This window comes from Tauraco erythrolophus, chromosome 19 (genome assembly GCF_009769465.1).
Source record: "Tauraco erythrolophus isolate bTauEry1 chromosome 19, bTauEry1.pri, whole genome shotgun sequence".
Taxonomy (NCBI): domain Eukaryota; kingdom Metazoa; phylum Chordata; class Aves; order Musophagiformes; family Musophagidae; genus Tauraco; species Tauraco erythrolophus.
In genome coordinates this window covers 14,661,903-14,673,902 of record NC_141483.1, presented here as the reverse complement: position 1 = coordinate 14,673,902, position 12,000 = coordinate 14,661,903, and the positions used below count along the sequence as shown (strand labels likewise).

The 12,000-nt window shown below is 48.5% G+C and overlaps 1 protein-coding gene across 3 annotated transcripts in view; it reads left to right on the top strand.

Moving 5' to 3' along the window:
* Positions 1 to 12,000, top strand: part of CORO1C (coronin 1C) — a 54,168-nt gene that overhangs the window by 33,245 nt on the left and 8,923 nt on the right. For all 3 annotated transcript variants that reach the window (XM_086623340.1, XM_086623341.1, XM_086623342.1), the window contains exon 3: positions 4,223 to 4,345. In XM_086623340.1, coding sequence (XP_086479466.1) covers positions 4,223 to 4,345 — 123 coding nt within the window. The remainder of the gene's footprint in view (positions 1 to 4,222; positions 4,346 to 12,000) is intronic.

Sequence of the window (12,000 nt, the reverse complement as noted above, 5' to 3'; positions counted from 1 at the left end):
GTCACCTGATTTCCTTCCTCAAACTTCTGCAAAGTAAGGGCGGGGGAATTGCTTTTGCTTGTGCAACTTGATGCCACTTCCCTATTTTCGATGGTGATCTTAGTGAGCGCCGCCATGGCTTGGGGGAAGCAGCTGTTCTCCTTGATATTTTTACCATAATCCACGAGCTGTTTCCTGCAACCAATTGTCCTTTTCTGGCAGAGAAGCAATCGTAGGACAGTCAAATTAATTCATAAAACTATCATTTTTAGGAACGGTTTTCCTGTGCCACTCATCTGTCCCTTCTGGATTTAATAACAATTTTTTTTTCTTTTCATCTGTCATTTTTTTCCAATTTGGGATGCATGAAAGCACTGAAGGATTTCATTTGGTAAGGTCAACTTACCACCTGTTGAAGGACTTGGATACTGAGTGTGCTTCTAGTCAACGCCATCCAGCGTATTAATAGGAATCCTCAAATTCAGCTTTTTGACTAACTTTTTGTAAAATACAACTCTGAGTTTCAAAAGTTGTTACCGTGATGTGTTGCTCAACCAGAGTCCTAATGGATTATGAAAAGGATTTAATTTCTTGAAGTCGTACCGAGTTAATTTTAAGCTGCGTATCAGCACTTGAGATTTATTTTAAATCCTTAACTAATTAAAAGATTACATTTGAAAAATAAATAAATAAATCCCCAAACCTGGGAGCATTACAGTAGTGTGAAAACGCACCCATTTGGCAGCGATGTTGCAAACCTCGTGGCTTTCTTGTGGCAGAGGTGTCTCCTTTGAAAGGAACTGTGTTTAGAAACGTTGCATTGGGTAATTCTACAGGCTGGCATTTTTGTTATACCCTCCTGCAGGCTTCCTGGGCTTTCATTTTGGCAAAGCCACCCCAATATTTGTTTTGAAGCTCTTTTGTGCACAGCTAATCACGCACCGTGCCAGGAATAGGTGTCCCCTGCTCCGGAGAGCGGAATGCTGCCGGGAGGAGGAAGCGTGCGGGGTAGCCTGCACAGTACTTGTGAAACTGGCCTGGAGAGGTGGTAAAGTAACACATCCGAGTTAAAAACTGCTCGTTTCTCACCCCGCTGAGCAGTTGAGGGGAAGGTGTGCTGGGTCAGGCCCTGCCTGGGGTGGTGGCATGAGTTGTCGTCCCTTGACACCTTCCTCCTCCATCCACTTTGAGGGGTCAAGCTTTCTAACAAAAGTTGTTTTCGAGGCTGTTTTTTTTTTAAAGCAGAGCAGATGAGGTGCATGTAGAAGCATCGCCAGGAGAGCTCTTGCTCTTCGTTATGCATTCAGGAAAGCACCGTGGTTTCCTCTACCCTGCGAAGACGGTTTTGTGTCTCTGACCACAAGTCAGTAGCTTCTCTGAAAGTGGTTGGACCTCTCCGAGCCAAACCACAGCTTCGAGCAGCACGGCAGCCTTTCACAGCCACCTTTTGTGTCCCTCCACATCCTTATTTGTACTATTCGTTGTGGACCCTGGTGAGCAGCTGAGCTGGTCCTCCAGTGCAGTAGTGCCGTGTCGAAGTGCAGAAGTTGATGGTGCTGGGCTGTGCGTCTCCCTTGGCATTGTCATCTTCTGCCAGGCCCTGGGGACCTGCTGTGTTTGCACGCAGCCTGACACCTCCTCCTCTTGTTCGTACTCTGCTCGCTTGGTTTTGTAAATTTTTGTGAACGAATGTGCTTGAGGTTGCTTGAAGTTATTGCATCTCCCACACTGCTTCTAAATAACATCTGGTTTTCCCCATCCTTACTCCGTCTGTTCCCTTTTAGAAATGGTTTTTCTATGTCACTGTCCACATCCGGGCAGGAAAAGGGTGCACTTTGCAGATAATGCAGATAAGCATCTATTCACCTGTAGCACGATGCAAAGATCTTTCTGCTGAGTTTGGTTTAACTTCCTCTTTGTGCATCTGCCGTTTCTTCTTGACCCAGGTGGCTCTGGCCTGAGAAATGTGTGCCGTCCTTGTCCAAAACAGCCGCGCCTGTGGATCTGTCTCCAGTTCTCAGCTTGATGACAAGACTGAGTTTTTTTCTAGCTTGGTGACAAGGCTGAGCTTTACTCTAGCTTGCTGCTTCGCCTGCCAAGGGAAGGGGACCCACTTCCCCTTGGGACCTGGAAGCCTGTGGCTGTGCTGGTCCCTTCTGCTTTTGGGCCTCCGTCATCTCCTGTTCCTCACTGCCCTCGGAGCACCGCGGTGTGACGAGCTAATGGGTGTACAAGATAGCTGGCTTAGAAAATGAGCTCCATCATAGGTGATCAAAAGCAGGCGGTGGGGCTGCCTGGTCCCTGCGGTCAGCGGGCTGTCACAGGCAGTTGCCTGCTGCTGCTCGTGCTGTTCAGGTTCATCGTGATCAAAACTGAAAGGTGAAGTTTGTGGTTTAATTTGTTCAAATTGATTTTTTTTTTTTTTTCCTCCCCGCAGTAATAAATTACTGTGAAAACTCTAAACTAAACTGACAAGCACTCGTGCAGCCTGCAAATAATTACCATGGGCTGCTCTTAGAGGATTACTCTGAGCCCTGCTGAGGAGTAAGAGCAGGTAGTCGCTGACGTCTCGCAGTGTGAGTCGTAATTTTTCTTTTGGTTTGGGTCTATATTGGTCTTTAGCCTGTAATGTGACTTCTGAAGTACGTTCGTGCGCGTGTGCTCTGCGTGGTTCTTTTTTAATTAGACAAATTAAGATGGATGGACTAGACGTGTCAGTTGGGTGTATTAATTTTTTAAATCCTATTTCACATTATGGCATCTAAGAGGGATTACACAGACTTTAATTTTTGAATGTCTGGTTTATGACTTTTCATCTACAACACTTTCACTTGTAGTAATCTCAGAAGCATTTGAATCACTGAGAGAGTCTTTTTTTGAAACGTAAATTTGGCCGTTTAGGAAATAGTGGTTGTTTTTTTCCTGTAACTTAGTCCATTTGGATCTATATCTTGTTTTGTTGCTAGTATAGAGGTCTTCAGATCAGCAGTCTTCAAAAGCTGGCATCCAGCATTATTCTGATCCTTTGTATATAGGACAGCGTTGAATAGGATCAGCCTTCTGCGTGGAGATGGGTAGGAGGCATGTGTTAAGAGATGTAACCTCCAGGGTTGGGGAATGTTATCACCAAATGGCAGAAGTGAAATGCAAGCCATTTCTTCTGCATGTTTAAACATGAAAGAAGAAGACGACCCATCCCAGACCTCTCCGTCCTGTCTGTCTGCTCTCATTGCTTATGAAAAGGCCATCGCAGCATTCCCTGGAAACAGAACCCCTCAGAGTGGGACCTGGCTTCTGGCCCTGGACCTGCAGGAGTCTCTTCTCACCCTGCTGCTACTGCCGTGTGTCTTCAGCATTATAAATACTGCTTCCCGTGCAAGACTTGACCAAGAGAGATGAGACAGAGGAAGGTGGAGTGTTAGGTTAGTTTGAGCGGGTCAGGTGCTTCGGGATATTAAGGGGGTCCGTCAGCAAAATGTAGACCCAGTTGGCAAAGTTGGTGTCCTTGCAACAACTGCGTTGGCATCGCTGGATTTGTCTTAGTTCGAATGGGAACATGTTGTTAGCTTGTTTTCTTGGAAAGTTTATCTGTGTAGTGAGCTTGACTTTGGCAGCACGCTGGTGGCTGTGGTCCTCTGGCCATGGAGAGGCGGGTACGGATCGGGAGTGGGTGGCTGTGGCAGTCTGTGTCAGCAGTATTTATTCCTGAAAATGGTGTCTTACTCTGCACAACTATCTCCCAAAAACTTTCTGCCTAAGCAAAGTACTTTTATGATGAAAACAGGCAGACTTGGTAAATTCAACAACCAGCAACACCCTTCAATTAAAATTTTATCTTGGTTATCTTTAGCTGTTGCTGGCCGCTGTTGTGAAGCACAGACAAAACCAGAGCTTCACTGGTCGGGCAGAGCCCTCTTCCTGAAACATTGGGGATGGACAAAGGGACAGCATTGCAGCAGATGCTGAGATATGGGCAGCAAAGCATCCCTGCAGCCGAGGGGCAGCAAGGCCCTCCTGTGCTGAACCTCTGAACCCTTTCCTTGCACCGTCGGGAGTTTCCAGCTAGTTGGTGCTGGAGAAGAGGGTTGCTGGTTTGTTTTCCTCTACCGACACGTGAGATGATGCAAATTTCATGAAATTGTGAATACTGAAAGAGTTAATGGAGGATTAGGAAGCAGGATCCTCCGCTCTTGAGATGTGCTGTCTGTGTATTACAGCTCTCTTCCTTGTTTCCTCCCTTCAGACAGGCAGAATTGACAAGTCCTACCCGACAGTGTGTGGCCACACAGGACCGGTGCTGGACATAGACTGGTGTCCTCATAATGACCAGGTCATCGCCAGTGGCTCCGAGGACTGCACCGTCATGGTAAGTGTATTTCCTTTGTCTTCTGGGGTGGGCTTTGCTTCATGCTAAAAATGCTGCTGCAAGAGACACTTGTACTTCTGAAGACATCTCCCGTTCCAGCGCTGAGGGCAGAGTCCTCGCTCGTGTCGGAGCAGTCACGGGCGTTCTACGCGTTTTGTCTTGGCTTAAGAGATGATGCTCTCTTGGCTGCAGGACCTAGCTAAAAATTGGAGCAAAAATAGCAGAGTGAGCCTTGTGACCTGTACAACAGCAGAATCTGGATTCTCACAATTGGTACTTTCTTCTCGCATTACTATTTGAGAAGGTGCAACCTCAGGCTTCTGGGAAGAACCTCTTCAGCACTGAGATGGCACTTCGTGTAATGGACTTGGTCTGTGTCTTCCTGGCTTTGTCTTCGATTGCTCTTCCATTTTTCCCTCCTCTGGGCATTTGTCTGGTGTTTGGGAAGGGGAAAGAGAAGGAAGGGCCAGTCAGTGTGAGGTGTTTTGATTTGTAGTGCTTTGCAGAAGACAGAGGTGGTTCCTCACCTCAAATATCTCAAAGGATGCAGTGGTGTGTGTTGGGAAGAGGTGGGAATTGGAGGGAACAAGCCCATCAGCCCTTGATTTAAGGGTGATGCTGTAATTTTTTCCTGTATCTACAGGTTGCCAGTAAATGTCAAAAGGGCTTTTAAAAAAAATTACTAAAAAAATCCAAATTCTGCACCTGCCAGCCTTGGTCCTGAGACCTATTTTACCTCAGTCAGAGCCCACTGAACAATAGACGACCTTGCTCCGTGATGGATGTGGAATCCCGTGTATGCAAACACAGCAGAATAAGTGAAAGAAAATCCTTGTAAGATGAAATAATGCCAAATAACTTCAGTGATCTTTGGCCATATTTAGAAATGCTGTAGGCTGAATGTTATATTGAAATCTTATTATAGATCATGTCAGATAAATTCCTTTGCTTCTGTTCATCGTTAAAATGTTTGGGAGGGGATTCATCCCAAGAGGCTTATCCTGGGACAACTCTTGCCTGTGATCTCTCAGTCTTGGAAGCTGAAGCATGTTAACAAAATGTGCTATATTTAATATTAAACAAAACAGCAAGCTTCTGTGTTTGTAGTGTTTGCTACTGGGCTAGAACTAAACTTCGAAGGATGCAGGAATGTTCCTCCAGAAAGCAGAATCCAGAAAGGCTGCGAGTCGGAAAGAAGGGCTTGTTGAAACATGAGCATCAACAGAAGCAGGCAAGGCTGAGGTCTGTTAGCTGCCTTCTTGGAGGCAAAATAAGTCTCTAATCCAAGTGCAATGAGAAGTATGTTGTGAGGCTCCAGAGGGATTGAATTATGTAGAAAAACCAACAGTGTTCAGTTACGAGTTGTCCAAATGCTGCTAATGTAGACAGAAACTGTCTATGAGAACCTGAGCCTCCAGCTGCCCGAACCAGCTCCGTGGAGCATGGGTTCATGGTAGGTTGTCTGCTCTGCACGTGCTGCCACGGGGATGAGCTTCCCCTCTGTCCCCATGCACGTGGTCAGACACCGTGGTGGTGCTGGCTGCGTGTTGGCACACTCCTGCATGTGTGTGGCACCCGTTAGTGTGACTGTGTCTGGAGTGGGGGGGAGCAGGCAGGTGGGAAGGTGAAATAAGTGAGTCCTTGCCACGCTTGAAGGAGCGAGCACGCACAGCCCGTGGTTTGGAAGATGTTAGGTGTGTGTTAGCTGCAGGTTTGAGATGCAGGGAAGCTGAGTGCCAGCAGTAGCGAGGAAGAAGGTGAAGAGGAAGAAAGCGAAGAGGACTAGCTAAAGACCTCAGTTGAATCTCCTGTTAAGTATCACATAACTTCTGGTGGGAAATGATGTGTCCCAAATCATTTGGGACAGTTGTTAACTGAACTGGACAGAGCTAGAGTATGTGAAGAGCAACCTTGGCCTGGACTATCTGGAAACAAACTGGATGAGCTGATGAGCCTTCCCATTTTTAATTGCTTTTCTGTCCTGGCACAGGTAATTTAGCATCCTGTTTTCTTTGCTTTTCTTCAATAAAGGTTTAGGAGTCCTGCTTCCTGAACAGTCTGTCACTGAATAAATTCATCTGATTTTAAAGGATGTGTGGTTGTTCATCTGCTTTGAACTCTTCGTTAGCCAACGTGAAAATGAGAAAAAAGTGAAGAGGTAGAGGAAATCGTGTGGCGTTCTGCAGAAGTGTCAGCTTCTCTCAAAAAAGTACAGTATGTTTTTAAAGACCATGTGTGCCTTGGCACTCAAGGATGTAGGATCTTACCCTCTGCCACAAAAGATCTCATCAGCATCAACTGGATACGCGTTGAGGCACAGGGCACGGCTTGGAGATCCTATCTAACCGATGTTTCTGGGACGAAGAGGGCTGATTCCCTGCAGCCATGACTTTGAACCGCCTGCAGCCCTTCTGTTGCACAAGGAAGGTTAACTTTTGGTCCTCTCGAAAGCTAGAAGCGTTTTCATATAAATAAAACCTCAGATTCGTACAAGGTGCAAATACCCTGTGAGCTGCTTATAAACCTTGAGCAGGTGTGGTATTTGAGATCCTTAGAGTAGGGATTGAAACAAGGGACTGGGAAGGAAGACATCTTTTTTTTTGGGTACTGCTGGGCTTTGTGGCTTGGACAGCTTTGGACATTTAACTGCTTGTAGCTGCATTGAGATTTTTCTGATGAAAGGCACTTGGTAGGTGTGTTGTGATACGCTCCTTAACTTCACTGTCGCATCTGATGCATTCAGAAATTATTTGGAGGTAGAGAGTAAAAATAGATGGTGAGGAGCAATGCTTAGGACAGCTCAGCCTTGCAAGACCACCTCTGTGCAGGTATTAGCACATCACTGTTTGATCCCAGCAGAAGAAAAAGCAGAATGGATCCCTCCAAAACACCACCTGCTTTCTTCTCTGTGGGAGCGCGGGCTCGTGGAGGAGCGAACGCTCTTCCTTCGTCCCATGCCGGGTGTTCCTCGGGGCACGCGTTGGCCTCTGTCCCCTCTTGCCCTTGCCAGTCGGAGCGCGAAGCCAACAGATTCCTTTTGAGTTGGCAAATACAACTCACTTGAAGTGGTTCGAGATAGAATTAAATACTTGTCATCTGCAAGTGTTCAAGTGTTTCCTCTTTATGCCTTGTTCTCAGTTCTCCAGGACGTGGCCCGTTTCATACGTCCGGTGTGACACGAGAGCTGTGCTCAGACCCGCGATGGGGTGGAGGTGATGGCAGTGGCCTCTCTGCCCCATTTGCTGGTTTCTTGCCAAATTTCCCTCTTCTTTTGCAGAAGAATGGAACAGGGGGTCCCCATCTTCTCCGCTCTGAATTGCTCTCAGAAAGACTTGCTTTAAAGTGACTGTGGCATGCAGATACCTTCTGTGGCCTCTTCTGGTGTTCTCTTTGAAGAATGATTTTCTCGTGCCAGCAAATAAGGAATTACTTAAATATTCATGCTTGATATTCTGCTGAATGACTGTAATGTGCTGCATGTTTTTTAATTCAGCTGGAAAATATTTGATTATATAAAGGCTTGTAGATGGTATCAGATGGCCTTTCTCAGACACAGAAAATTTGCATCATCAGAAGGTGAATACTAATGTGTTTGCATGTAATGGGCAGAGTAGAGTTCGTTTGATGGAGCAGATTGTTTCAAAAATTGAACTGGAGCCCTCGCAGTGACCTGGGACGCCAACCTGATGGCAGGGAGCTAAGGCATGGTACCAGGACAGGATGAGCCAGGACCAGCTGGCCGTGCAGAAGGTCTTGCAGCCACGAGAAACGGATGTGCAAAATGCCTTTTCCTGCAGTGACACGAGAGCAGGGACACAGATGAAGCCCAGGGCTCAAACTCATTCACCTCCTCACCTAATGTGGCTGTAGGAATTGATGTTGTTTCTAGAAGTTGACTTCATCTTCTCTGCAGGTCGGTGCAGAACCAGAAGAGGCAGTTTTTGCTTCTCTTTAAAGGGTGTAAAAAAAAGCGCTGAAAAAGTTTGCTTAATTTTCCTTCTCACATGCTGTTTGTGCAAAACTTTCCCCCGTCCTGCCCTTCCGCTGAGAGCCAAACCTGTATGTGCCACCGCGGCGTGACTTCACTTCCTCTGTCACAAACAGCTCAGGCTAACTTCAAATAAAACCCAAAAAAAACATGAAAGCAAAATGAACCAAACCACCCCAAAACCCTCACAAGTGAGAGACTTGACAGACTGTTACTGATGTCCAGTTAATTTTGCAATATTCTAAGGGTTCCTTCGTGTACTCGTCCCGAGTCCTCACCTTCAGCAGGCCGGGTCCTGCATCCAAAGCCAAAGTTCTTTAATTTTCCCCATGAACCTAATTTCATCCCACGCTGAAGACAGGCACCCCACCCAGTGCAGGAATGAGTGGGCCAGGTCGCTCGGGAGCGTACCCTGACCTTTCACACTCCTAGCTTTTGGGTTTTTTTGCAATATCCAGCAGGATTATTAGGTCAATAGTTTCTGTAATCTGCAGAGGATTACACTAGTCTGCAGCTGCTGTAAACTACAGGGGCTTTCCCTTAAAAAAAAATAAAAATCTGTTTGTCCTCCAGAGGCTTTTAAAATATCCTTTTCATTGATATTTTGCCTCTAGTACCTCCCTTTCCTCTCCCACCCGCTGTGCTCGCTGGCTCACGTTTAAACTTGGTCCTGGAGTTTTCTGGCACGTGTGTTACTTCGCTACGGAGCTGCACTTGCGGGGCAGGATCCCGGCTCCGCTCCCAGCCGAGAGCACAAAACGGAAACAGGGAGCTCGGGGACCCGGTCCCTTTGCTCCGGCTGCCTCTCGGTGGGGAGGAAGGTTGGCTGCGGGTGTAGAAGCTGCTCTGAGCCTGCTGCTGTCCCTGGGTGGCTTGTTCCACTGGTCACGCTTGGCCCAGAAGCTTGTGCTGCTCCTGAGTCTTTTTGTGAATAAGTTCAATTTTCAAAGCTTCCCCCACAGGAAGTGAGGCTGAGTGAGTTGGGGCAGGGTGCTTTGTCACACCGTTTCTCTCGGGGGAAGTTTGGGTTGGAAGGGACCTTCAAGACCGTCTAGTTCCAACCCCGCTGCCATGGGCAGGGACACCCTCCACTACACCAGGTTGCCCAAAGCCCCATCCAACCTGGCCTTGAACACTGCCAGGGATGGGGCAGCCACAGCTTCTCTGGGCAGCCTGTGCCAGTGCCTCAGCACCCTCAGAGGGAAGAATTTCTTATTGAGATCTAATTGAAATCTCCCCTCTTTTGGTTTAAATCCATTGCCCTGTGTCCTGTCACTACACAGCCTTGTCCAAAGCCCCTCTCCAGCTTTCTTGTAGCCCCTTTAGGTACTGGAAGGTCTCCCCAGAGCCTTCTCTTCTCCAGGCTGAACAGCCCCACCTCTCTCAGCCTGTCTCCAGAGCAGAGGTGCTCCAGCCCTCGCATCATCTTCGTGGCCTCCTCTGGCCCCGCTCCAACAGCTCCGTGTCCTTCTGATGTTGGGCACCCCAGAGCTGAACGCAGCACTGCAGGGGGGTCTCACGAGAGCAGAGCAGAGGGGAAGAATCCCCTCCCTCGACCAGCTGCCCACGCTGCTTTGGATGCAGCCCAGGACACGGGTGGCTTTCTGGGCTGCCAGCGCACGGTGCCGGCTCATGGTGAGCTTCTCCTCAACCCACGCCCCGAGTCCTTCTCCTCAGGGCTGCTCTCGATAATGGCGGTGTTCGTCAAGGCTTGCCATTTTTAAGGGCTCCTCAAGGCTCTGGAGTAACCAGGTGTCTGGCTTGCTGCTTAACCTTAGGTGTAACACCAACTTGCGTAGGTCAGTCTTGGCTGTCATGGCCTTTTCGTCTAGTGGAGAAGTGGTTTTGGTGTTTTTTCTGTTTCGCATCGCCACGTTGGCCGTGCCCCAGCATCTGCCTGCCACGCAGAGCTGTCAGGGCCAAGCTGCTCACGTTGAGCATCCTCTGCCTCTGCGCTGGTGTCACCTAATGCTCTGCTGGGCACCTCCCGTGCCTCTGCTCCAGAGGCCCCGGCTCTCCTGCACTGCCTCTTCTGCCGGGGTCTCCCAGCTCTCATGTTCTTTTTCCAACTCTTACTGGTTTAGGTAATACCTGTTTTCTGCAGCATTGCATCAGCGCTTACAGTTGTGGTGGGGCTGGAGGTGGTTCATCCGAGAGACCTGCAGACAGTTATGACACAAGTGCAGGTACTGGTTTTAGCAGACTGACATCCAGGTTCCCCTGTCAGCAGATAGGTTTCAAACTGCTGCAACTGTCAGGTTGTTATTCCCTGCCTGGCAAGAAGAAAGGTGCTTCCATAAAAACTGACGGCTTTGTAACCCGGTTTTATCTCATAGAGGGCAGGTGGAATGGTTTGTTGCCGTTTGCGAGCGTGCTGTGTTTCGGCACAAACCCCTGAGAGCATGCTGTGGAATTGGAAGCCAGCAGGATGATGTCCTGCTTCTCCAGGCTCAACAGCTCCAGTCTGCAACCTGATTTTTCAAATGGCATCGCTGGTTAAACCCTCGGTTTATGTCAGCTTGTTGCTAGCCCTGTTCCATCAGGCAGGAAGAGAAAGAAGGATTTTCAGCCCTTGCAGAGAAGTTCCCTGCTGAGGTTGGGTGCCCGTCGCAGGTCATCCCTCCGGGCATGCCGAGGGTGCTGGGAGACACGGCGCTGAGAGCTGCGTCGGTGAAAAGCAAAATCATTTTTGGGTTGTTGAGAGGCGAGCTGGTTCGCCCGGAGAATTTTTTGCATCTCGGTGGGTTATATTTAAGCAGCAGCCATCCCTGCGAGAAGGGAGGAACTGGGATTAGTGCGAAAACCCGCGTCGCCCTCCTGCGTGTCCGTCTGCCTCGCTTCCGAAATCCTGAAATGCGCTCGCTTGGCGTCTGTGGCTCTGACAGCTTGTTTGGGCTGTGGGCAGGGGCTGGCACCCTGTGCTGTGACTCCAGAAAAAGCAAACAATAGAAGGCGAAGCAAATGTGCTCTAATGCTGCCACCTATCTATAGGTAGCTATAAGTGCTCGCTGATGAGCTTTATATTTATTTTTTTTAACACACTATAGTAGGTCAGATTCAGTTCAGAGATGATTGTCCAGTGCTGAATTGCAGGAATAGTTTTGGTAGGGCTGAGCCTGCCCTGGGGCGTGGGGCGATGGGTTTTGTCTGTCCCGTCCCTCGTCTCTGCCAGCTGCAGCAGCCGCCTCTTGCGGAGCGTAAACCTGCTCTGACTCCGCAGCTGGAATTCCAGTGCGATCCCTGGGGGTCTGTTCCTCATCCCGTGGCACTTTCCTGAGGATGCTTGCAACAGAAGGGTTGTGTAACTAAGCAGGCAAGAAGCAAACAGGCAGTTTGCTGCATTCCTGCAATGCTGACTTGGGCCGCTTTAACCTTTGCCAGGACCAAACTGCTCTTGCCCAGTTAAATGGCATCTGGAAGGAGGTTCTAAACATATTGTGAAAATTAATTGCCAGCGTTTCTAAAGAAATACAAAAATGGGCATCAGAGTAGCTGCATGCTGTCCCTCCGAGAGACGAGCGTCATTTGAAAAGACAGCAGCTTGTTGGGATGGAATTTGGGCTGCAAGGCAGGTTTTTTTGAATCTTTCTCGGGCAGTGTCTGGCACGAGTGGATCGCTGGACGCAGTGATAATGGGTTGTTTGCGGCGTAAGTAGCCACTGGTTCT